Below are 27,131 nucleotides of genomic sequence, written 5' to 3'. Positions count from 1 at the left end.
CTTTTCCAGAGGCAAAGGTTAGACATACTGGACCACGTATCTCTATCAACAAGCTACAGGTTTTTTATCTAAAGTTGACCCATAAGTGAAGCAAAGAAATTACAAGAAAGAAAGAACTCTAAGAAAAATTGCAAAGAGCAGACAACAGAGGTCCGACTCTGACACAATAATTAGAGAGCAGTTTTACCCAGAGATACAGGTGTGGGGGAGGGCAGATTGATGGAATACAAGTAACTAAAAGGCATGTGTCTGAATTATTTTTTTGTCTCACCGAGCAATAAAAGGGAGAAAACTGATTCGGCATTGAGGAGTTCAGTGAAAGCACTGATTAAAGGACAAACTCCTCTCTGTGCCTTAATTTTCTGTGCTTTTGAAACTTCACTTAATTTCAAAGGGTACAGTATAATGGCCAAGGGCAACAGCATACTCAGACATCAGATTTATTGAAGCGTTCGATAATATGGTTTGAACAAATACAAAACCACTTTTCTCGCAGTTAAGTTCTGAGGCTTTGGCACAGCTTTCAGACTCGGTGCTTTATTGAATAGAGACTTGATGCTGTATTGTTATGCAAGTTTTCGCAAACAAAAAACATAGTGCCCACCTTGAGCGACAAGCAGGGCCTGCAGGTGACCTGTAACGAACACTGGACAAACACATTATTGTATAGTCACTTCAGAGTCTATATCTTTCAAGATTAAAGTGGCAGTAGGCAGTATATGTTTGGCATCATTGGACAAAACTTACATAATAACCTTTCAGCATATTGTAATTCAAGTGTTCTGAGAGAAAACTAGACTTCTGCTCCTCCTCATGGCTCTGTTTTCAGGCTTTAGAAATCTAGCTTGTGACGGAAGACTTTGACCAATCACAGGTCATTTCATTGAGAGAGCATTCCTATTGGCTGTGCTCTGGTCACGTGACCGGTACTTGGCTGGAACTTCACCAGATTTCACAATGGCGGCGGCGTCACAAACTTTCTTATTTTACAGCTAAAGCGTGCACTACAAGATGATTCTGAAAACATTTGAGGAGAGAAATAGGCATTAACTTAACATAATATTGATTCATGATACATGATTTTTTTCAGGTTACCTGTTTCATGTACTACTGTCACGATATAGCGACCGTTTTATAAAAACAACTTTTTTTAATCATATTTGCTCCAATCTCACCTACTTCAACTTTATTGCCATGTTTGTTTTACATCTTTTATATATTACGTACACTGAGGGTTGTTATGCAGACACAACATGTGATGCGTATCATGAGCCTGATGCTTATAAATAGCATTACAAGTATGTTCTAGCTCAGTGAATGAAAAGCTCTGAAGGCCAATGTCAAAGAGAATTCGAGTAGTTTAAATATCCGCAACAAACAACAAATACAGACTGAGTATTTGATTAAGGTAAATATTATTATTACATAAACTACATTTAATATTCTAGCATTATTAGTATTTGTAAAGTGTATTAAGACACATATGATGATGTACTTTAGAGGAGCACTCCCCCCAGCCTGATCTCACAGAAATACGTGTTAATGACTACAACCTTGCTTTACATTGTGGTGGTGGCACGTAATGTTTTAAAATTACGTACCGGTCCCACATTAATAATGCATATGAAAATCCAATTAGGATTCTTTGTTGTGGAGGACACACAAATTCCCAGGTTCAACAGAAATACGTTTTAATCAAAGTCCACCTAGGGATGAGGTTGGGGTGGATGGACGGGTCAAACATAACATTTTCACCCAGGAGAAAAGTGTTCGTGTCCAGTGTGAAACCAAAAGCTAACATTGACTTATTTTAAATTATGTAGGCTACGTAAGTTACGTAACCTTTTTTCCTTTATTTCCTAAACCTAACAAAGTACAGTGGAAACAGCTTATAGTGGTCGCATATCTCCTGGTCAAATTGATCACTATAAGCGGATGATCATTATAACCAAATATTTGTTGTTGTGCATCATTCCTCATGCAGATTACCATCTAATTAACATTTGTATATTTATTACATGAATACAAATTCATGAAATAAACCGCTTTGCTATTTACTGGCTCGTTGCCAGTTCTTCTGCCTTTTGGCCCCTTTGCTGGGGCTCCTCCTTCTCTCACCTAGTAGCGGCATGGAGGGAGACGGGCACCACTGGTCTGCATGAGTGCCGCAGAGCCGGTTGAGGATCGGCAAAGTTTCACTTTGGGGGCATTACGTGACATTATCAATCCACTTGAATCAATCCAAAACAAAACAAAAGTCAATTAGCGTTAGTCTATTGTTTTTCAATATGTTGTCATGAATGGAGACTGAAAATGAACACTGTGAGCGAACTACTTGATTTCTATAAGCGAATTATTTAAACAGCATTTGTATAGGAATGATTCTGTCCCAAGCTTTTTGATCCCTGTAACCGTGGTCACCATAAGCGTCTTGGTGAATAACAAGCTGTAAAAGTGTTTGATATTTTCTGTGGTTCTGCAGGAGCTTTGTGAAGTCTGAGAAAATAACCCGTATGATGTCATAATGATGTCATCAGGGTCACCTCAGCTTGCGCTTGAGACTTTGAGATTTCTTGAATATTCTTGAGACTTTGACATTTTTAAAATGAAATGTTACAATCCATGGACCTTGAGTTGACACCTAGCAGGATGGTCAAATAAAAGATGCTACCGAGTTGCATGGTGGGAATTGTAGGATCCATTATCTTTGGAGTTTGAACCAAACTCGAGACTAAAAGGCAGGGTATCTCGCTCTTTTTCCTTGATTTTGACCATTATCATTTTTTTTTTTTTTTTAAATCTGTGGTTCACATGTCAACTAACTTTATGAAAGTGCAATATTATATTGTTGTAGTACGCCTTTAAATAAAATTTCTTGACAACTTACATTCTGAACGACGGGTGACACCAGTTCTTCTGAGAAAAAGTAAAGAAGATACCTGCATTTATTCAGAGGAAAATCTACAAACAGGATTGAAAGTGTGCAGATCAAATAATAAATAAATGTACTCTTATGTCCTCACACTCAGGAGATCAGAGTAAAACTGGACATAACTCAAATGATCTTACAGGTACAGACAAGAGAGTCTTATTTATGTTGCATATTTGGCTGGAAATGTGTGAACGTAACCATGTTGAGATATTTTATTGTTATTAATGTGTTGACATGTATTGAATATTGTTTTAACCATATGTTTTTATTTCATGATGGAAAGTTATTTTATATGTTTGTGTTGTGATATTTAAACCAAATATACAATGATATTTATTGTTACACTTTATTTATAGTACACCTTTGATAGTACACCTTTGATACTGGGCTTCCTCCAATATCAAGTAACGACAGTTTGGTTTTAAAAAGACAACAAATTTTCAAGTAATTAAGTGTGCAGAGTGTCTTGGTTAAAGCCTTCCGGCTTGTAAGTGTTGTTCTGCATCAATCTAATTATAATATTTGTGTCTTCAGAAAAAAAAAAAACATCCTCGTCCATTCATCCATCCGTTCTCTTTACCCGCCTCAGGGTCACAGGTGTTTAACCCAGAACACACTGGCCAAAAGACTACATCCTCATATTTCGGTGAAAATAATAACATTTGAATTGCTTCTCTAAATTGCTATCTTTTGATATGTACCGAGTATTTTATTAGGCATTCACGAGGGAAGATCTCAATTCATTTCCACAACATGATACACAGCCTGACAACCAAATCTGACACAGAAAAGATGAAGATGAAAGGTTATTGAATTATTGGGTTGAAACTCTTTTGCTCCAACTCCATTTCTTTTGCCTAAACATTGGTGAAGTTAAATGGTGATTCAGTTAATACTTCCATTTATGTCCTCTAAACATAATGAATACAAAGTGTTGTATGCCAGAGAATGGACAGAGATTTACTTTTGTGTCATTCACATGATGAAAACATTTTTGAAATCATGTGAGGACAACGCACATGACAAAAAGGCCATCCAAATAAAAGTGTATTTGCTGAAGAACATTGCTTTAGTTCAATGCAAGCATTTGACTTTTTGTATGAAATTAAACTTTTAACATGCTGGTTGTCTAGACTAGGTTGTCACAGACACAGAAAAAAATGGATTTATTAAAACCCGAGAAGAAAGAGACAAATCAGAAAGGAAGATTACAGCATAAGCAGCAAAAGTCTCGGGTCACATTTGCAGCCGTTAAATTGTGATCGTGCACCATGAACATCCAAGGACAGCGGATCGTGTATAGATTTGACAACATTTACTAAGAGCTTTGTAGAAAAATCATTTGTGTTCTCTGATCAGTTTTTTTTTCCCCTATTCTCTGCTCTCCTCCCAGATATGCCGCGGCACGGCTCAACTACTACTTTGAGAAGAAAGAGGAATATTTTGGATTGACAATAAGCTAGAAACAGAGGACAAAGAACCAGCATTTCAGACCTGCTCTGTGAGTCCAATAAGAGTGATCAATATCCTTCTTTGTATCGTACAATAATGTAAATCCACGGTGGAAATAAAGGCATATAAGGAAATGTGCTCCCCATTGTTATTGTTATTTCAGGCTGTAGTGTGAGATAATATGTTTTGCTATCACTGTGATTTTTAAAATATTTGTTTTACCACAGTCAGTACGCCGATAAGCCTTTTTGGCAAATTGAGATGAAGATCGTGCCAGAAACACATTAATTGTTCCCACATTTAGCCGAGTCGCATAAAGCCACAAAAACTGAGTCTGATCATAAAACCCATAAGAGGTTATTTGCATGCTTATTCAGTGTGCACCGCAGTTCTGAAGGAAAACAAGTTTCCATTTCTTATGTACTGTACCAAGTAGTGCAAAATCTTTATCTCCAGGACTATTGTTGTAAAGCTGCCTTTTTACCTTCAATCATATAGTATACTGCAAATTTGAAAATGTTTTTCAAATTCATATGCATTTCAAGTGCCATGTAAAGACAGTGTAAAACAGTATTTGATTCTGAATAAGGTTTGTGGAGCAATATACAAATCATGTCGCAAATTGGTCCTAATGCTCAGAGAGCCATTTGTCCAAATTATATAAATATTCCCTGTACAAAGCATCTCTGCTCACTGAAAGTGCTGTTACTACACTTCTGTTTCATTGCACCTCCGACGGACCCTTTTCACAGTGCCATATAAAGCAAACACAACTGCAGCTTATAGAATTAATAATGGGTAGGTTTGATTTACTGGTGCTACTTAATTATAATGTTGACTATTATCAATGCTTTCACAACTAAATTAAACTCACACTTTCACTTAATGAGCTGCGGCTGCTTTTGATATCATAATTCTCTGAAAAGGTTTCCTTGAAGGACAATGTAACTGCATTGTGTACATACTGTACAAGTTCTTGCACAATTTATTTATTTTTAACTACATTTTACTCTGTAATGTATACTATGAGGACATACTGTATCATTTGCCCCCCTTTGATACCTGTTGCGTGTCATTAACTTGTCCCAAATATCAGATCAGTAGCCAATAAGTGTTTAAAATGCAGATAAATGTATAATGCTATAATGGACAATGTACAGTATGCTGTACTTTGTTTTCTCATTAAATATATAAGTTTAAAATTTCAAGTATTAAAGTTAAAACTCTCCAGAGACCTTTCTTTTTGTAGTTAAAAAAAAACATGATTGAAATTTGCTGTGTGTCTTTAATAAATGTTAAGATAAGTCATAATTTCTTCCTTTCAGAATTTATGCTAACCACGATGAAGGTTAGTATCGCATTCAGTCCCTACCCCTAATTTCATAAGGTCACTGGGAGCAGCCTTGCATGTTGTGTTTGCATTATATGCGGTTGTAGTCTTTGTGACAAATGAAGGACTAACTTTTAAATCTGAGAAAAATGTGAATGGAAAGCAAATCTGTCCGTAATCTGTTGATTCAACATAATATCTGAATTTTAATGAATTTACGTCAGTTGGTTTTACATGAGAGAATACTTTGAACTGGCTCAGAGGGTAGAGCAGGTCGTCCACCAATCGGAAGGTCGGTGGTTCGATCCCCGGTTCCTCCGGTCACATGTCGAAGTGTCCTCAAGCAAGATACTTAACCCCAAAATTGCTCCTGAAGGCATCGGTGTGTGAATGAGTATTTAGATTAGATCCTGATGGGCAGATTGGCACCTTGCATGGCAGCTTCTGCCATCAGTGTATGAATATGTGTGTGTGAATGCGGACATGTAGCGTACAGCACTTTGAGTGGTCGGAGGACTAGAAAAGCGCTATATAAATGCAAGTTGCCATTACCATTCATTAAACTTTAGTTCAGTTAACCATCTTTTTTGAGGCAGCAGGAAAAATTTCTGTTTGATGTTGAACCGGTTTAAAATTATTTGAGAGTGAGGAGGCCTTTTCCACAGCAGACTTGTCTTAGCAAGTGTAACTAATAACATTTATGATGTTCCATAGGTTCCTTTATGTATGCTAGGAAGGCAGCATGCATTCCTGGGCCCTATAACTGAAATACATTTATAGAACGTACTGTAGCCACAATTAATATAATTCTTTATACATAAACTGTATAAAATATGGACGTAGTCTCCGTGACTTCAACCATAGGTTTCTGAAGAGCTGCTGTGAAGCTCAAAGTGGGTGGCTCCGGCCGTCGCTATCTTGGCAGTGACGACACAGTCTAATCCGAAAATGGGCAAAGAGGTGTATCGTCAGTGGAGCTGAGGCGGTGACGCAGCAGAGCAGACAGCCAGCAGCTAGCGACCTGAGATGGCACTCAAAGCAACTGTTTCAATTATGCCTAAAAAACTGCCTAAAAGCCTATTTTTTTTCTACCGGACATGTTTATTTCTGCTGTAAAGTTGTACATTTTAACATGGGGGGGTCTATGGGGATTAACTCACTTTTGGAGCCAGCCTCAAGTGGCCATCTGAAGTTGCCGCATGAGTTTTACCCGTGCTTTTCCCGTAATGATAAATCAAAGTATTTGTCATGAAAAAAGCCTAGTGTCAGTTAATCAGAAAAGTGGCAGATTAATATTTCTATTCCGACCACACCTCCACCATTTGGAATGACGCCAGAAAGAGATCATGATCATGCATGAAAACTGCTGCTGGATGAGATCCAGTACACGGCATTAGCGTTTGAGCAAGCACATGTAAGCGGTTCAAACTCAGCAGAGTAAAATCACGTGGAGGTGTCCTAGATGAACATAAAGCACATAGATCCACACCATGCCACTAATATAGTAAACATCATATGACTCATGTTGTAGCTGAATGTATACAATGCTCCATTTGTTACTGGAATGCAGTTAGGTAATTTATCTTTTAAATGAATTGGCTGCAAATGAATCATGTTTTGATTTATGACAGAAGAGGCCATACTCCTTGAATGTTACGGTATGTATCTAATCCAATCTCCAGGTAGTGACTCTAAGATTTGACAGCAGGACCCATACCTCCCCAAACTTCTTGTTGACCAACACCAAGTGATGTTTTAGTAAGAAGACTGTGTACTATTCTACAATAACAAAAATAGATACAGCAACAAAACGTTCACCCTCTCCTCTGTAAGTAGTGCTCATCAGAAATGCTTTTATGCTTCAAACACACATAAAAGTAAGATTAGAAACAAAACAATATCAGAGACAGAGACATAAATGAGCAGTGTAATTAATAGGTTCCACACTTGTCAAATTGAACCTTTTTACTGGGTGATCTGAAGCTAGGAAGGTATTTAAAGATGAAAAGCTTCTTTGTCTTTGTTTGAAGGTTGCTCAAAGTGATCAAAGTTGTTTCTAATGTGGTTAATGTGACTAATCCCACCTTGGGTATTTTCAAATGAGGCCGGAGGAAAGGTGATTTATACTGACACAATAAAATAAAGGTCACACTTACTGTAGTACAAAGCTGACATTACTGTAATGCAACCTTGTCTCCTGCAAATGATGTTTATACAGACCTAATTTGCATTACCAAATACATTCTGCAGGAAATGCCACCTGGATTATGTTCGCTGGCGACATGTTGCTCCAATGCAAAGTAGTGCGACCTTGTAATACTGCAGCGAGCTTTGGATGGCAGAGCGCACAATGCTCATTAGTTCAGCTCTCTAATCCTTCAAATCCGCATTGACTTTTTCAATATTGAACCAAAACCGCAAACCTTCTCAAAAGTTAACCAAGTGATTTAGTTGCCTACCCTTGTGATGTATTTGCCATTACCACAATATTTCCAGAACCTTCACCAAGTGCTCGAAGTTGCCCAAACGTAATAACGAAGCCCTTAATCATGCTTTAGTTGCCAGGAGCAGATACTGCAGGGGAAACGAGTGAAAAACTTTGAGAGTTAAAGTTGAACAATCTCACCACAGGGTCCAAGGTTTAGTAGCTCTGCTCTGGAGCTCTTTCACATTACTGTCATTAGAAGATTGCTCGTTTGAAATTGAATTATATGCTCAAATCCTGAAAGCTTTAGGGACTTCTCATCCATTTTGGCTGGACTTTAGTAACAGCAGTTGAAAAAACAACTGAGTGATGATTTTGCATCAAAATCATACATAATCAATGCGTCATTGTGTTTCCTCCATTACATATCAACATTAAACATATTCCATAGCAGATAAACTGCGCGCCACAAAATCAGATAATTCAAACAGAAAGTGTTTATGGGAGAAAAATGCCAAAGCAGGTAATGAAGTCAGTCAAAACTTTATATCCTACGCAGGCCTACAATATAAGTGAGAGCTTTAAAGGTCGAGAGGTTAAAACAGACCGGCTGGGGTAGTGTAAAAGGGGAAGTGACCAAATAATCTACAGAGATTAAAACATGAAGTACAGCATATATTTACTGAAATGTTACATTATGTTTGCCTCCTTGCATGTAATTGAAGTAAATTCAAACTTTGCCAGTGAGCACTGTTTGATCTAACATCGTAAACTTCCTGTTGTCTTAACCCAAGGCTGTAGTGCGTCATACCATTTTGAATAGTGAACAATACGTTGGTGCGTAGTCAATGAAACAAACACATCAGACTGTGAAAAATGGAGGCAACATGCTCGGATATGTCAATGAGTCCCCTCCTCTGCATAACTGCGTTTTAGTGTTTTTATCTGTGAAGGAAGCACAAAAGGGAATGTGATTGTAAAATCAGTAGAAAGGATTATGGCGGGTGAAATGAGGGGAGGACTGGCAACAATGACGTTCTTTACCTCCTCATGGTCGCACACAGTTCCACTCATCAAGGCTGCAGCCGTGTCTTTGAGTCAAACAATCCAGCTGCTTTCAAAGTGCATTTTTCGTTAAACATATAATATTTAATTAGCAGACTAATGCACTTAAAAAGACCCAAGGACTCTCCCTCAAAAAGGAAAAATTGGCCTTTTGTCCATTGCCCATCCAAAAAGTGCTGTAGATTTTTTCTTTCACTTCTAATTGCATTAAAAAAAAAGAAGTATAGGCCTTTATGCAATGTTTCAAAGACATTGAAACACAAACGCAGCTAAAGCAACTCCTTTCAAAGCTTTTTTGTGTGTATGATTTCCTTTTATACAGATATTACATTTAGCTTTTTAGTTATTGTTGAAGGCCATCCAAGGCTGCTGACCCTTGGAATTCTAATAAGACCCCCTCCCAATTTACGATTGTTATCAATTTTCATTTGCTAAAAACGTTGCGACAATGTATTCAAGGGAAGGTTTTACATTACACTAGGTAATGCAGCATATTATATTAGTATATTAGTATAGTATATTAGTATGCAGTATATTACAACATATTTTAAAAAAATTATAATTTTCTTTAATATTGACAACCCTACTTAAAAGACATGCTGTATATTATTGTGTTATATAAAGTCCTACCGCCTGTTCAGTTTGTGAGAATCTGAAAGATAATTGAAGTGCTGATGTTATCTGTTCATTCAGACTCATTTCTTACCCAGTACATATTGTCTTTATTCTGTAGGAGCTACCAGTGAGGCTTTGGGAAATATAAAATGTATCATGTATCATAAAATGTACTTTTAGCTACGCAAGCTTTATGATCCAGAGATGGCAAAGTTTGTCTGTCTGTCGGCCTTTGTAGATATTCATGGTCCTCAGAGGATGAATCTTCCTGACTTTTCCTTTAGCCATGAGGTTGACAATTGTGATTTTGAGCGAAATGTCTCAAGGACTATTGGATGGATTGCCACGAAATTTGGCGTAGACATTCATGTTCCCTTCGGGATGAAGTGTAATCAAAATCACAATGTGCCTGACCTCACTTAACTATAACCATTCAATGAACTTCATTTTGATTAGCATATCCAGGTTGTCGGTTACAGCTACAGTTACATGTAACCTTAAAAAAAAACATAAAAACATTCACTCTTCAAACTCTTCAATTAATAACTTTTTACATGTAAAATGACACAAACTGTGCCTATTGTGAAACAGGGTTAGCTCAATGGAAGAGCGAGGGTCAATTATACACCTTTTGAATCAAAAGCATTTGAATGATTAAGCATCATTAGCCCTTAAAGAAGACGGTAGTGTGCTACAGCACCGGTACCATTCTGTGCACTTTAATGAGTAGTGGAGCCTCCATGATCATAAACAGGGTGGCTTTGATGCCTCATTGAAATGGCCTACACAACACATCTGAAGGGGACTCCTCTTTTGTAATAACAATTTATAATTCTCTTCATCTTAAGGGCCTGACTGGTGAGGAGGAAAACAGAAAGGATTTTGTTCTCTCTACTCTTCAAGATGTTTTTTATAAAATCGAAAAGTAAATTTGCAGAGAGGGCCTATCCAAGACCAGCCTTTCATGAAGATAGCGTGTTATTATGCCTAATCATCCCCACACGAAATCAAACACATTAGAAGAGAAAGGTGCATTCAAAGTCTGCATTAATATGCCATAAAAAAGTAATAGTTGTAAAAAGTCATAAAAATGTCTTAGTACAGTATGTCATAAAACATAAAAATGTGTACACAGCATTGCTTACTGTAAAAAAAAAACAACTCATAGTATAGTATGTAATGAAAATGTCATTGATAGTAGAAAAATGTTGTCAAAAAGGTCATAGTGTTGTGTGTCGAAAAATGACCTGAAAAAAGTCATAGTATAGTATGTTGTGAAAAAAGTCATTGTATATTATGTCGAAAAATTTCATGAAAAAAAGTTATAGTACAGTATGTCGAAAAATGTCATTAACAAAAGTCACGGTAAAGTATGTCGCAAAAATGTCATGAAAAAATAGTCGTAGTATACTTTATGAAAAATATTCAGTAAAGTAGGTCGAAAAATTTCTTCAAAAAAAGTCATAGTATAGTAAGTCAGAAGATTTCATGAAAAAAATGTATACTATAGCGTGTCGAAAAAATTCATGAAAACAATTATAGTATAGTATGTCGAAAAATTTCAAGAAAAAAAATTCACAATATAGCATGTCGAAAGACTTCATGAAAAAGAGTCATCACATTATGACTACTCTCATGGTTTCACATTAACACAAACAGAAAGTGTAGCGAGCATCGGTGGTCACGGCGTGGAGGGTGACCTCACGGGAAGAGGTATGTTGAAAAACGTCATACTGCTACTAGTACTCTTTATTTGACCTGCTATACTATAGCAGGTCAAATATTTGTGAAATAGCTCAGTGTGGTAGTTGTCTGGTTGGAATACTGGAGGTAGTGAGTTCAATCCTTATTCGACACACCGAGTTTTGAGCAGGGTTCGATCCCCACCCTCACATCGATGCCCGGTGCCTGACAGTGGAGTGAGATGAGTGTCTCCTCCCAGGGTTTTGGAGAGATACAACTAGGGGGTTATGCAACAGAAAACAAGAAATTGTAACAAATTCTACTGCGTATAACATTTATTTAAACTATATTGTATTTAAATTATGTATTTTATTAGGTTGCAAGAGATAATATATTACACATTTATATGAATGGGGAATGGGGCTTCTCTTCAGCCTTGAGGAATGGGATGGTGGTGGCGCCAGCGGTAACGTCCATCGTCAAAGGCTTTAGGGCTGCCGAGGAGATGTTGAAGGAGATGTTGAAGGGATCCTCTACCATCACACAATATATTAGAAAAATAAATAAAGGGTTAAGGTTAGCGTTAAGGGTATATATTATATAGGATAGGGTTATTTTTATATATTATTATAGGTTAAGGTTAGAGTTATATATTGTGATAGGTTAGGGTTAGGGTTATATATTTTTACAGGTTAGGCTTAGGGTTATATATTATTAGAGGTTAGGGTTAGGGTTAATATTAGTATAGGTTAGGGTTAGGGTTATATATTATTAGAGGTTAGGGTTAGGGTTTTATATTATTAAATGTTAGGTTTAGGGTTATATATTATTATAGGTTAGGGTTAGGGTTAGGGTTAGAGTTAGGGTTAGGGTTAGGTATTATTATAGGTTAGGGTTAGGGTTTTATATTATTAAAGGATAGGGTTAGGGTTATATATTATTAAAGGATAGGGTTAGGGTTATATATTATTATAGGTTAAGGTTAGGGTTAATATTAGTATAGGTTAGGGTTAGGGTTATATATTATTAGAGGTTAGGGTTAGGCTTAGGTTTATATATTATTAGAGGTTAGGGTTAGGCTTAGGCTCAGGGTTATATATTATTACAGGTTAGGGTTAGTTAGGGTTGACTTTGGGTTATATTTTATAACAGGGTTAGGTTTAGGGTTATATAACATTACAAGTTAGGGTTACGGTAACATCTTATTACAGGTTAGGGTTAGGGTTATATATTATTACAGGTAAGGTTTAGCTTTATATATTATTATAGGTTAAGGTTAGAGTTATATATTGTGATAGGTTAGGGTTTGGGTTATATATTATTATAGGTTAGGCTTAGGGTTATATATTTTTACAGGTTAGGCTTAGGGTTATATATTATTATAGGTTAGGGTTAGGGTTAATATTAGTATAGGTTAGGGTTATATATTATTAGAGGTTAGGGTTAGGGTTAGGGTTAATATTAGTATAGGTTAGGGTTAGGGTTATATATTATTAGAGGTTAGGGTTAGGGTTAGGGTTAGAGTTAGGGTTAGGGTTAGGTATTATTAAAGTTAGGGTTAGGGTTTTATATTATTAAAGGATAGGGTTAGGGTTATATATTATTATAGGTTAGGGTAAGTTTTATATATTATTACAGGTTAGGCTTAGGGTTATATATTATTATAGGTTAGGGTAAGTTTTATATATTATTACAGGTTAGGCTTAGGGTTAGGGTTAGGGTTAGGGTTAGGGTTAGGGTTATATATTATTAGAGGTTAGGGTTAGGCTTAGGCTCAGGGTTATATATTATTACAGGTTAGGGTTAGTTAGGGTTATATAACATTACAAGTTAGGGTTACAGTAAAATATTAGTACAGGTTAGGGTTATATATTATCATAGGTCAAGGATTATATTTTTATTATATTTATTTTAATTTTTCGACATACTATACTATGACTCTTTTTGGTGAAATTTTTCATAAAAAAGTCATAGTACATCATATATAGTATGTCAAAAAAATACAATAACATTTGTCAGAAAAATAAACCCACTACGGTATGTCACAGAAAATGCATGTGCAGAGTTTGATAGCACAATATTTTCTCATTCATCTGCGGAGGTTGTAAAATGTCCTTGCTCTCATCTTAAATGTCAGTTTGAAATGTATACGTACCAGCATGATTTTTGTGACATCACAACTAGTTTGGGAGCTGGTTGTGGTCCAATATGCAATTGAAACAAGTGTGATGTGGGAAAATTGAAATCTCTAAGTCACATACACTGAGCGTGGACTTTTCTCTGAAGTAGGAGACATCGTTTTTCTGGCAATTAAACTTTTCAATAAGCGAGATAATATAACATAATTCATAATTTTTAATTTTATTAATTTTAACAACTTTTTTCTGTGGAAAGAACATATTTAAGCAGAGTATTTTTATACGTGGTAAAAAACCTGTCTGGAGAGGACCTCCTAGGACTTCAGTGGGACAACTGAGACAGTGTCAGTTGAATTACCATAGAAAACTAGTTTCTCAATTTGATTTTTGTGACTCTTTTTCAGATGTATCAAGCCCCACCCAGCTCTCATACTCCATGCACAAATTCTTGGTCCCATTTGAATTTTTTATGTTTTTCTGAGTGCTAATCTCTTTACATTTAGCTACCAGTAGCTTTAACAACTGGGCAATCATGCAAACTGAATGGAAAATTCTGGATTACGTCAGTTTCCTCCGGGGATATATGAAGTTTGTATATATGAGTGTATGTATCAAGCTTTGAAACTATGACTGCACTGAAATGAACTACGCTCTCATTTGTTAAGGCGCTGAAAGCTTTACATACGCTCACACAACCATGCACACACAGAAACAAATCTGTCAACTTGCAAACAGCTAAATGTTCATCCTGCAGAAAGGAAAAAGGAAGTGTAAATTATGATGACTTATTTAACGAGATTAGCATGGCAACAGGACAAGTATGATTTCAAACACCCCTCCCAACTAAGAGCTATAAGCACGCACACACACACAAGTGCACACAAAAGAGTGTGTGACAAACTTGCCGGCGCCCCTCGTAGGGTGACGCTACAGTTGATTTGGGAATTACAATTAGATTTATGATGTGGCTGCATATGGCTGAGCTCTCTGTTTCTCTCTCTGAAATGCTGGGATTGGCTGCAGCGAGCACCGGCGCCGTGGCGTATACACCACAGCACAGTCAGAATGTGTGGCGTTACCTCACACACATACACACAGACACACACACACACACACACACACGCATGCACTATGGAACAATAGGCCACATTTTACTGTAATGGGCCACCAAAATATAAAGACCAAGTGGAATAGCTCGACTTTGGAAACAGAAAGCCTTGTGTTGGAAATTATTAGATGCCTGGAAAGTAAGAGCACTCTTTAGAGTAATGGAAATATAAATTCATGCAGCACTACCTGTAACTCGTGCACAGTGCTCGCACACACACAACACAATAGGTGCGAGTGCTTTTCTGTAAATGAACAGTTTTGCAAAAAATATGCAACTCTTACCTTTCCACAAAAGTCAAAGAAAACACTTGAAAAGCAATGATGGAGTGACATGTTTGTAAGGAAAATCTCAAGTCTTTACTTTTTATTTATTTATTTTTTTTGATTGTCTTTCTCACCAAGTTGTACTGACACTTTTTAGAGCCAAAGCTGGCTAATAAATACAATGAAATGTTAAAACGCACAATTGAATTTCAAATACAATACTCATCACAAAATGTATGTGACCAGGAACCTTGTGTTCTGCTTCTGCAGGTCACAACTGACAAGAGCATGAGGTTTCTAAAGAGATCAGAGGCGATGTGACCCCTTTAGGCGGCACTAGAGCTGCAGCAACAAAACGTGCTTCAATAAATGAAATTTTTCTAAAGAAATGGCAATTTTACTTGTGTCTGGCATGTACGAGGCTTCCTATAGAGTCCAAACATGTGACTTTTTGACTGTTCTAATTTATCATGTTGAAACTCAAACAACAACTTCACATTAGTCAATACTAAAAAAAAAAAAAAAAAGAAAGAAACATAGAATTTATATCCAGTGCTTAGGATGCGTATGACACTAACAGAAATGTCTATGCATGAGGCTTTTTTTTTTTACTGTGATGCAAGCAAAAACCAATGTTCAGTCCCAGCTTGTGAAGCTTTCCCAAGTAAAAACTGCCAGAAATATGGAGCCGTGACGATGTGTGAAACAGCTTATGGCTAAACAGAAAGCACCCAGAAATCACCCTAAGGTCACAGGTGTTGAAAATGTTAAAAATGCAGAGTGTGGTGAAAAGAGACATAGAAATAATAGCATGTGTCTTCAGAGAAAGAATGTGACATTTGAGTAAAATAGAGGAAAAAACGTGCTCACCCAGCATGGTGCTGACCACTGACTGGGCCGCACCAAGACCAAAGAGGAACATCTCAGTTCAGACTGTGGAAAAAAAACTTTTCTCTGACTGGGCTTGTTTGACTGAGAAGCTGTTTGAGAACAATGCACCATTTTTTCCTCCATTTTTCTCATAATAATTTACTCATCTTCAAAATATACATGCAACGTAGAAAAAAGGTACCCTTTTTGAAATAACAGACCTCTTAAACCCATTTTTTTGCAACTATATAAATTCTTTTTTTTTTTAAAACACAAGTTTGGTGTATCTCTCCCACGTGATGCTGAGAAGACATTTACAAATATTAACAGGCTAATAAAAATAGTAACATTTTTGTACACTTTTGTACCGATTCAAAACACAATTCAAAATACAGTGAAGGGATCCAGAATATTAGAAACTCTTATCCTACAGTAGGGTAATTCTGGGGCTGCTCGTGCCCCTGTCCTACGACGCTGAATGAACAGAGTTAAAGGGACACTTTTAAGACTTGTGAACTCTTAAAGTGTCTTGGCAGAAATTAAGCCAAAAAATGTCTATACCTTTGGCCAGATTGAAAGGGGACAGACTCAAATGCTAAATGTCAGCGTTTGGTTACACCGTGCTGCACTTACAGCACAATGTGCTAAGTGTTTGGCCTCAAGGAACTATGGGCAATGTGGTTCATGAAAGCACCAATGCAGTGGAATTGAAGAACAGACTCTTCTTACTACATCTCAAAGCTTAGAGGGGCTGCCAGAAATTGAAGTGTGTGTGTGACTGAGCAAGCGTGATGAAAACACATCCTCCCTGAGCTCTACCTGTGATTGGGCCAGGAGGGGAGCCAGCAGTTACCGAGTAGGAACTCATCTAATAGATAGAGATAGAAAAAGCTGATTGTATAAGACTTTTTTGCAGCATTGGAAGTTAAGACTACAACATCCCGAGTGAATGTGAATGTAGGTTTGGCACATTTGAAGTAAATCTGTACAATGACTGGGTACTTACTTACTTACGTAATAATAATAATAATAATAATAATAATAATAATAATGTAATATAAGGGATTTTGCTCCCTTTATTTCATTGACAGTCTAATAAGTCCTACCACTCTTTTTGTATGAAAACAAACAAAACAAAAAAAAACACATTCACAAGCTGGCACATCATACCTGAGCTGGGATATAAAAAAAAAAACTAACAGTAATGTAAATGTAAGCAGTTTGTCAGAAAACAAGATGTAGATGCACTGTATTCGTAAGAAACAAAAGTAAGACTATAAGATTACAATAGCTAGGATTTATATTAAAACTTTTCAAATTTCAAGTTCCGACAGTCCAGAGTTTGTACAGGCAGTGACCTGTCAGAAAAAAAAAAAAGTCTGTAGAACAAAAAAACAAAAACACAAAAAAAGTAAATACATAAGGATAAAAACTAAATCACTCCTTAAACATTTAAGACCAAATAGCTGTTGAAGACCAATTCCTGATGCTTCACAATCCATGCATGCTCTTTACAAACCACACAGTAATGTGTTCGTCGCTCATTTGTCCTTTGTCCCATTCTCCCTCATTCTCTCTCTCTCTCTCCTCTATCTCTTATTCGCTCTGGTTAAGATTGTCAAAGTGTAGGATACTGAAGTTCATTGTCAGTTGGTTGTCTGAATGTCTGTTTTCTTGGGTCACATTTTCTTCTTCAAATGGACGTCCGTCGAGAAACTGTCCAAGAACTCTCTGAGCATGTCCGCTGAGTTTGAATCCTGTCCGGGCATGATCAGTGCACGACGCGACACGTCCTGAAAGTTTGCCTGAAGGTCTCTATAATAAACTGTGTTTTTAAAAAGTGTCTCTGAGTATAACGGGAGTCTTTTTTTCTCTTCTCTTTTTTTACAACCGACACCCTGAGGCACACTCAGTTGGCGCTGACGGCCTCCCGTGTCTCGTGGTCGCTGCTATAGTCTGACTTGGGCTCCTCCTCAAAGTCCTCGTACATGTCCATGTCGTCGTCTCCGTTGGTGGGGTCTCTGGGCAGAGTCAAGGCTCCGACCACACCGCCGTTGCTGCCTCCGCCGCCGGGCTCGGACTTCAACCCGTACGTGCTCTGTATGACGGGGATGGCGGGTTCGGGGCTGGCTGAGTTGCTGGAGCAGTCTGAGGTCAGGTGTGGAGACGGCGTGGCCGTCGTCGCCATGGTTATGGCGCCCGGGTAAACTCCTACTCCGCCCGGGCTGTTGCCGAGAGGCATCGTTGGCTGAGGCCTGAGAAACGAGGAAAGAAGAGAAGGAAGGAAGAGAAAAGTGTTAAACAGAGGTTTATAATACACAAATTTCATTTATAATACATGTCATACTAGCTCGTGAAGGAGGTTAAATAACGCTCCAAACTTACGCTAATTTTGGCGAGGAAAAACTAGCGATTTTCAAAGGGGTCGCTTGACCTCTGACCTCAAGATATGTGAATGAAAATGGGTTGTATGGGTACCCACGAGTCTCCCCTTTACAGACATGCCCACTTTATGATAATCACATGCAGTTTGGGGCAAGTCATAGTGAAGTCAGCACACTGACACACTGACAGCTGTTGTTGCCTGTTGGGCTGCAGTTTGCCATATTATGATTTGAGCATGTTTTTTATGCTAAATGCAGTACCTGTGAGGGTTTCTGGACAATATTTGTCATTGTTTTGTGTAATTAATTGATTTCCAATAATAAATATATACATACATTTGCATAGAGCAGCATATGTGTCCACTCAATTAGGTCATAGCAACAGTTAACACATCAACTGTACAAGGTGGACGGATCGGCGTTTGATCAGATACTGATTCATTAGAACCTTTGAACAAACTGCTTTGAACAAAACATTAATTCTGAGACCACTTAAGTTAAAACAGCAGCGCTTCTCATCTGGTCGGGCACGTCCTAACACGGAGCTCTCCCTGCCAGCTCACAGCAGCAGCAGCTAAATAACCTGTTAAGATATAGATGGAATGAGAGTAAACGCACATCACTCACGCAGGCCCCTCTGGCTCCTCAAATGAGCCACATAAAGCAGGAAAATCGCTGTCACTTTTCTCACCTAACAGTTTTCCCTCCTCTGTCTCCTGAAACAATTACCGACGTACGCTCCGACAGACTCATTCTCACATGAAACGCTTTAAAACAACACTGGTTTAGTTGTATGGAATGTGCCAGAAACTGGTTGTGTACTGGCTCCCAGTATGGTTATTTGATTTTGATTGAAAGACCAGGCCTGGAGAATCATAAGCTTTTTTTTTTTTTTTGCATTTACTTGACCACACACAGTAAATGTGGCATTCAGCCCGTGACGTCTGCCTCGCTCTCATTCCCTCTCAAACATCTGCTTACATTTCATATTCCACTATGTCTGTCTGTGTCCAATTTCACTGCCCGCAAGCGCCCAGCATTGTCCTAATTTAATAAATGACAAGCTATTAAAAATCGCTCCTATTCAAAGCCGTGGCCTCTGGTAAATCCATCTCAAGCACAGGCCACTGTGATGGCTTTAAACACATCCATGGCTGGTTCCTATTAAGACAATGCCACTGTTTTTCCTCTCTCAGCACTGACTACAACTCTAAAAAAATATAATGCTATTCAGCGAATGTTTAAAGGATTTTGCAGATACAACCGGGAGGTTCCAAGAAGAAACCTTGCATGAATGGTCCATAAACCCCGATGGTCACCCCACAAACCTCTAGCGAATGGATGTACTTTAAAATATTTTTTTTTATATTCATACTGTGACACATTAAGAAAAAAAAAAGTCCTTAGATATAAAGTGCTAAGAAACAAAACAAAAAAATACCTTGATTGAAATGAAACGTGGGTGCTTCATCTTTTATCTAGCTAATTAGTTTTTCTAAATAGTCGGGCCAAGGTGGCTAACAGGATGGCGTGTTCATTGAAGAGCCAACTGAACTGAAAGGTTACAGGTGCAACAGTAAATTAGTCAAAGTGTTCTTGACCAAGATACAAAGCCCGTGTGTGACCCGAGGCTTGTGGCTGTCAATGCACAATGACCCCTCTTAAGAAATGTGCAGAATTCCTTCTAACATTGTATGTAACGCAAAGACGGAGTGAAAAAAATGTGTTGGACAAGCTTTTTTTCTGTGGAATTATACCTTGTAATTAGAAAGAATTCCATGGCAAACTGTACATGAGACACTGTGCAGTCATTGTAGTTCTACACATGAAACTGTCAGGGTGAGTTTGAAACATCTTCTTCATCTTCCACACAAAGGATTCACAGCAGCTTTCTGGGAAGCACTTACACAGAAAGCTAACAGTGATGATGTTCAGGGACAGCGTCTCTGCTGACCCTGGCACTCACCCCACAAAGAACTGCCTCATCTCCTGACGTCGTGACCGCATCATCTGCTTGTACTCTCCGATGCGCAGCTTCTTGCCGTCGATGATGCAGGTCCTCTTGGGCCGCGGCTTGTACTTGTAGTTGGGATATTTTTCCAGATGGATCTTGCTCAGGCGGGCCTGCTCCTCGTAGTACGGCTGCTTCTCCTGGTTGGTCATGCCTTTCCAGCGAGAGCCTGGGGAAAATGTTTGAGATTTTAGTTTTTTTTTATTGGTGCAATAACATTACAAAAAGACATAGGACAGTAGGCTCGCAGTAAAGGGCTGTAAAGCAGGGTTCACCAGGATTTTATTATGGGGCTGTCAATCGCGCATTTTTTATCTATTCAAAATGTACCTTAAAAGAGAGATTTGTCAAGTATTTAATACTCTTGTCAACATGGGATTGGACAAATATTCTTGCTTTATGCAAATGTATGTATATATTTATTATTGGAAATCAATTAACAACACAAAACAATGACAAATATTGTCCAGAAACCCTCACAGGTACTGCATTTAGCATAAAAATATGCTCAAATCATAACATGGTAAACTGCAGCCCAACAGGCAACAACAGCTGTCAATGTGTCAGTGTGCTGACTTGACTATGACTTGCCCCAAACTGCATGTGATTATCATAAAGTGGGCATGTCTGTAAAGGGGAGACTCGTGGGTACCCAGAGAACACATTTACATTTACATATCTTGAGGGACCCCTTTGAAAATGGACATGCCAGTTTTTCCTCGCTTTCTTTTTTTCCTCTCCTACTTTCCAATTCTTTAATTTAGTATATCCATCCAACTAGCCCAGTCTCTATCCTTATTATTTAATTTAATTTAATGTAATAATTTCCACCTCTTGTTTGGGAAGCCTTCCGCCCCGACACCACCGTGCCGGCCTAGCCCACAGACACATGGCCACTAGACAGGGTCCTTTACATCAGCCGCTGCGAAACTTGACTGTTTACATTATTAATAAATAATTTACATTATTAATTAATTGTGTTTCTAATATTATTTGGATATGTTATTAGGATATTCCACCACCATCATCGAATTAATTTGCATCATTATGAAATTGCTAGTAGCCTTTTAAATCAAATTAAAAAAAGAGATTTTGGTTTAGTCTATTTTTTATTTTTTTTTCCGTTTTAATTAGCTTTGTCATAAAACATATATGTATCTTATGAAATCAACATTACAGATTTTAGGGAGTGACACATATGAGGAATTTTAGGGAGTGAGGAAATTGAAACTTCCTTACATTTAGGGACTTTAGGGAGTGATATGACATGCTTTTCTAAACTGCTTCCATGATACTGGTTGAGCACAGAGTTTGTGGTAAAACAAGTAATGAGCACTGAATCAGTGATCAGACCAAGCGGCACGTTAAATCAATCTTACAAAAGAGTCACAGAATCTTGGTTAACTACATAAAAACTTCAGCATTTCTGGTGTTTTTTTAAGGTTGGATGTTGTCATGTGAACAGACAGCATCAAGTCTTTAACCAAGGAGGCTGTTTAAAATCAGGAGTGGATTACACTCTGCTCCCTCTTGGCTCAAGAAGAATGATACATTGTGTACTTCTTATTTTCCCCAGTAAGAGGACCTTCTGAACAAGTGGACAGGGCCATTACCGCAGGAACGCAGCACATCTGCAAAGCACTCTTGATTATACACACCCCGCCTCGCTTCTCTGTTTATCAAGGTTTATCACAAACTAGTCTTGTACTTTTGTGACACAGGAAACAGAGAGGAGGGTTTTTTTTTTTTAAGCCTGCCACCCACTCCCAAAAGTCCAGCTGTGTTATTACGTTGGAGAGACGTGCATTGTACACAAACACAAATTCTGCTTTTTGTTCCTATATCGCTAAAGAGGCTTGATAAATTACTGAAAAAATAGGATGGTACTATTCCTATTTGACTGCAAACAACTTTTAAATCAAATTATTTCACTATGAAAATTCATCAAAGTGAGGAAATATATATCTGACTTAAATTTAGATTCTCTCAGTGAAACTTCTGCACAAATAATACATCATATAAATGCAGGAAGCTTTTCGTGAAACACAAAATGCCCCTTTATTAGAGCTCCAAGTCAGGAACACAGACCCACTTAAGAAAATTGGTTAATGTTGCTCAGGAGGAGCATTCAGCGACCCCTCGAGCTCACGAGAGCCCGTCGCGTCGGACAGTGGAGGTCTTCAGAACATTTCGCGAAACAACCGCCGTGCTGAGCGCCGCGTGAATGGCTATCTGTGTCGAGGAGGTTAGTATCAACACCGCTACTTTATAACTGAATGCATCCATCACACTAGTCAGGCTGACACAGTGGAGCTCTGTGTGTGAAGTGTTCCAGGTTTAAAAGCACACTAGTCCTTCTTATAGTCCGCAGCCTGCTGGTAATAGACCCTGTGAACTGTAGAAAATACAGGCAGAGGAACCTAAAGAGCGCAGAGGCTGACGTGAAGAAAAACGTACCATCAACTGTCAAATACCTTGTGTCTTTGAACAAGATAGTGCTGATTATCTGCTCAGGTCTCTCTAAGTTACTACAAAAAGTCATTTTATTTCCATACTATTTCTTCCATTTTCTAATATTTAACACAAACACTGATTACTACAGATTTTTTTTTGTGGGAAAAATGAAAACCAAAAATACTCCACCCCAACTACATATGAGGGCGGCACGGTGGTGCAGTTAGCACTGCTGCCTCACAGCAAGAGGGTCGTAGGATCAAACCCGGCTTGGGGCACTTCTGTGAGCATATTCTCCTCCGTGTTCTCTAGCTTCCTCCCACAGTCCAAAGACATGTGGGTTAGGTTAATTGTTGACTCTAAATTGCCCGTAGGTGTTAATGTGAGCGTGAATGGTTGTCTGTCTCTATGTGTCAGCCCTGTGATAGTCTGGCGACATGTCCAAGCTGAAATCGGGCAAAGGCAAGGTACGTCTTTGCCTGATTTCAGCTTGGATCAACTCCAAAGTAGAAGGTTCATGCCTGGAATTTGTAGGAGTTTAGGGTTCATGGTGAACTCTCTCTCTCCTGTCAAAAATAAATCTGCGTTATCTCACCTAGGATCTTGCTGATGTTGGAGTTGTGCATGTCGGGGAAGGTCTGCAGGATCTTCCTCCTCTCGTCTTTGGCCCACACCATGAAGGCGTTCATGGGCCTCTTGATGTGTGGCTCGGCGTTGTTCCGGCCCCGTGCCTCCCTGAACACTCGTGCCTCCGTGATATTATTCCCTACAGGGACACAAAGGAAATGACATTTATCTTCTCTGTATGCCCGTACGTCATTGACACATTCATCTTTCATACTTTCACGCTTGAAATGCAGGATACATGCACTGACGTGGATGAGCACTTCCTGTTTGTTTCTTCAGTCCTTGATCCTCGGGAGAGGATGTATAACAAAAGTATAACAAAAGTGTGATGGGGGTCTCGCTGGGATGCCCTCACACAGACACACATGAGCTGTACACACCGTAGTCAGTTTGCTTCCGCCTGATAGTATCTCAGTGACGATGCTGCTGCGTTTAGTCATCTGATTCTAAACTAAACCACAATGAGAACTCTTCAACTCCTCATCGCCTGTAAACACTGGTGTTTTATGAGTAACAGGTGGGTTGGGAGAAAAAAAGTCAGTGACTTCATCCAGAGAAGGTATTTTTTGCAACAGTATCTGCCACCTACGTGCAACACACGGTACGCGAAGTCCTGTCATCATTCATTAAATAATTGAGAATTCTTATTTGCAGTAAACTTCATTGACCATTTACCACAACAGACTCTTCGCCCGCTTTTGTTTGCATACTTGTACTGGGTGGGATCTTGTGTCACAAACACTCGTCGTGGAAAAAAAGGAGGAGAATTCAGCCTCTTGTCATGTTCTTGCAGGAATAATAACATTGGAAATATGTTCAAGAGCGTAAAATGTTGACATTGAGCGCTCTGTTTAGCTGTTGAGGGTGTCCTTCACCGTGGCTTCCTGAGGAGCACAATAAATATTTGTACTCCCTGAATACCTGCATGTTCTGGCTTTCTGGAAGATGCCTTCTTCTTTATTGTGGATTTTCTGAGATGACAGAACACCAGAAGTAGGGCCTCTTCTGTGTGGGGCCCACGCAGTTAAGGGTCACTGGTATCAATTTAGTCTGAACAGGATGTGACTGCTTCTGACTGAGCCTCTGCTTCACAAAACTCCAGCAACTCCTTGCTTTGATAGCCCTCAAGCCTCCCGTTCTCTATTGTGCCTTTTGCGCATCCACGTACATTTCTGGATTACCAAGATTATAAGCAACCAAAGAACGAGGAGCGCGAGAATCAGGGAAGTAGGAAAAACACAACAACTTCAACAAACCCAAAAGAAGAGTGCTAGAAAGAGAGCAAAAAAGGAAAGAAGAATAAGACACAAAAACAGGCCGCGGAAGCGCTTACCATCCAGATCTTCTGGTCTCGTCAGGTCGATGACTCGATGGACCATCTTCCCAGCATCCTCCCCGAGCTTCCCCAGGTGCTGGCTCAGCGTCTCATAGTGCAGCCGCTCCTGCAACACAAGAAACAAAGATTCGGTCAAAACCGAGTATATGGCTGGACCGTGTATGGTCAGTCTGGGAATTTGTGGCTAAATTGTTATACAAATAGTCAGTGGTCCTGTATATAATGTTAAATCCTGTGATACACGTCCCCCAGGTCCGGCGAGGACACTAGGGGACGCGCTGCTCCACTCAACTGGCCGTTCAAGCCAGTTGTATTTTTTCTGCTTGCCGTTTCAAAGATGAAACAACATGGCTCGTAAACTTTCTGTTATTCCGTCAAAACAATCCACCAAAATCTACTCTACTAGTGAGAACTAGGCGATGCCTTTGCGGAGTTTCGTTTCATTTTAGAACTAGATCGCCTAGTTTGACAGCTTCGTCCAACTTTCGTTGGCCGGATGCATCGCGCTGGACTGGCTCATTAGCATGAACGAACCGTTTCCCGCCTTTTCATTTTGAAAGAGCAACGGCCAATGAGGAAACTCGAACACTTGACCGACCAATCGTGTAACTCCATCGCTCAGTCAGTCACTCAGTGACAGACTTTTGCGTCTGCAGGGCTGGCCCTCTGCGGTAATGAAAGGTTATTCGAAGCAAGCTGCAAATAAATATGATGCGGCTGCAGCATTGCTGAAGTTTGAGCTGCCAAAGAAAAAAAAAAGTTTTCAATTCCAATGCAGTCTTTATTATTTAATTGCTGGATCAAGTCCCTGTGTATGCCTGGCATCTTTTAAATTGGGTCACTGGGGATGGCTGTGATGGTAATGACAATAAAACTAATGGCTGGGTTGAGTTGGCATGGAGGGAAGTCCAGCACGGCCTCCAAAATATGGGCAGTTTATGCAGCTTTCTTTACAGTATCCAAGGGAAATGAGTCATGATGTTGGTTATGCGATAACAGACCAGTCAAAGCCCCTTCAGGGCCGTGCTAATCAACAGTGTCTTCCACAACCTCCCATCATCATGCGCTCTCTCTTGACTCTGCCTCCTGCCTGCCACTCCACTTCTGAGACAAATAACTTCTACAAGCAGCCCGCCTTGGGGCCTTCCAGCTAAAATTACCCCACCACGCTCCCAAACCGTGGTGGAAAACATCGAACCCTCCGCACAGCTACCGCACATCTACACTCCTCCTCTCCTCTCCTCTCCTCTCCCCTGCCTTCCCTCCCTCCCTCTCGGCTCTCCTCCTTTTTCTGGTGACAGAGGCATTTTGTTTGACGCAAGGAATGGTTGCCGGGTGAAGTCATGCCGCGGTAGCCGCTGGCAGAGTTGGTGGAACTTAGGGGCCGGCGTGTATGTGTGCATACGTGTGTGTGTGTGTGTGTGCGTGTGTGTGTGTGTGTGTGTGTGTGTGTGTGTTTATAGATGAGGAGTCGGCGCGGGCCAATGTCAGCACTACGGCAGGGCTGTAATCAGGCCCACCACAGAACATGTGCCTGGGCAGTGCCATGCTCACCGCAGGAAGCAACCGCCTAACAAAGGACTAAAGAAAAGAGAGAAAGAGGGAGAGACAGAGGGAGATAGAGAGAGAAAAAGGAACAGGAGTGGAAAACTGAAGACAAGAATAAGGGCTTGAGACCACTGAGATGTTCTTTTTGTAGTGCTAAACAATAGCCTGCACGGGGAACGCAGCCATTGTTCATGATGATGCTTTCAGACTTCTAGAGGTTTAAGCTCTAAACACTAAAAGTTAACATTGATTGACTTTATAGTTCTCGAAAAGATGCTAAACATGCTCTATCAGATGCACTGTACTGATTTATAAACATCCTAAATAGTTAGAGACGTACAAATGTTCCTGGTAAATGGGAGGAGACCGATGGAAAACTATCGCACAGTAGAGTTAGGCTTTTTCGGAAAATGGACTAAGACAGCATCAATAGAGGTTGACTGATCCAAAATGCGGCTTAACAGCAGACCTGGGTCAAAATTTGCAAATATTCCCTGCGGTTGGTCTACTTTTGGTTTACTTGAAAGTTCTTGTGGCAAATGCAATAAGGAGCTGTCTTTGCTTTGTTTAGTCAAGATTGAAATAGGTTTGGCCCGCGCGCCTGCTGGTTTGATACTGGACTGCTGCCTTCTGGAGCAGCATTATAGACTTTCTTTTCTTTTCTCTTTCATGAGACTCCATATTGCATTGTGTGTACACGGCCGGATTGCGCTCCTCTAAATGCTTTTTGTCTTCATCACAGAGGGATTATCTGGTTGAGAACAGTCAATGTGAGAGGTCCTGCATGTTCAGTGCAATTACAGTGCAAAGGATGCAAACTTTTATGTGTATCTGAATGGCTTTGAGACAGTAAAACCCACCCATCACCTACCGTACTTGATATTACT

The 27,131-nt window shown here is 39.3% G+C and overlaps 2 protein-coding genes and 1 long non-coding RNA gene across 11 annotated transcripts in view; 2 read left to right on the top strand and 1 right to left on the bottom strand.

Moving 5' to 3' along the window:
* Nucleotides 1–4,522, top strand: part of LOC119486440 (ethanolamine kinase 1-like) — a 34,930-nt gene extending 30,408 nt beyond the window's left edge. For 3 of the 5 annotated variants that reach the window (XM_037766552.1, XM_037766553.1, XM_037766555.1), the window contains 2 exons: nucleotides 3,467–3,578; nucleotides 4,326–4,522. In XM_037766552.1, the coding sequence (XP_037622480.1) occupies nucleotides 3,467–3,578; nucleotides 4,326–4,358 (145 nt within the window). In that variant the 3' untranslated portion in view covers nucleotides 4,359–4,522. The remainder of the gene's footprint in view (nucleotides 1–3,466; nucleotides 3,579–4,325) is intronic. The other 2 variants (XM_037766556.1, XM_037766554.1) reach the window with 1 other exon arrangement.
* LOC119486451 lies at nucleotides 1,096–2,731 on the top strand. Its single transcript, XR_005206539.1, has 2 exons — nucleotides 1,096–1,237; nucleotides 1,501–2,731. It is a non-coding gene; the product is annotated as an uncharacterized LOC119486451 (long non-coding RNA).
* Nucleotides 4,523–15,084: 10,562 nt separating the features above from the next.
* Nucleotides 15,085–27,131, bottom strand: part of LOC119486432 (transcription factor SOX-6-like) — a 131,693-nt gene continuing 119,646 nt past the window's right edge. For 3 of the 5 annotated variants that reach the window (XM_037766535.1, XM_037766532.1, XM_037766536.1), the window contains 4 exons: nucleotides 24,694–24,802; nucleotides 23,329–23,499; nucleotides 20,235–20,448; nucleotides 17,794–18,139 (listed from right to left, as the gene is read on the bottom strand). In XM_037766535.1, the coding sequence (XP_037622463.1) occupies nucleotides 17,794–18,139; nucleotides 20,235–20,448; nucleotides 23,329–23,499; nucleotides 24,694–24,802 (840 nt within the window). Of the gene's footprint in view, nucleotides 18,140–20,234; nucleotides 20,449–23,328; nucleotides 23,500–24,693; nucleotides 24,803–27,131 lie in introns of all 5 variants that reach the window. The other 2 variants (XM_037766534.1, XM_037766537.1) reach the window with 1 other exon arrangement.

The sequence above is a fragment of the Sebastes umbrosus genome, chromosome 4 (genome assembly GCF_015220745.1).
Source record: "Sebastes umbrosus isolate fSebUmb1 chromosome 4, fSebUmb1.pri, whole genome shotgun sequence".
In the NCBI taxonomy this organism is placed as follows: Eukaryota; Metazoa; Chordata; class Actinopteri; order Perciformes; family Sebastidae; genus Sebastes; species Sebastes umbrosus.
This window is presented reverse-complemented; position numbering and strand designations above follow the sequence as displayed.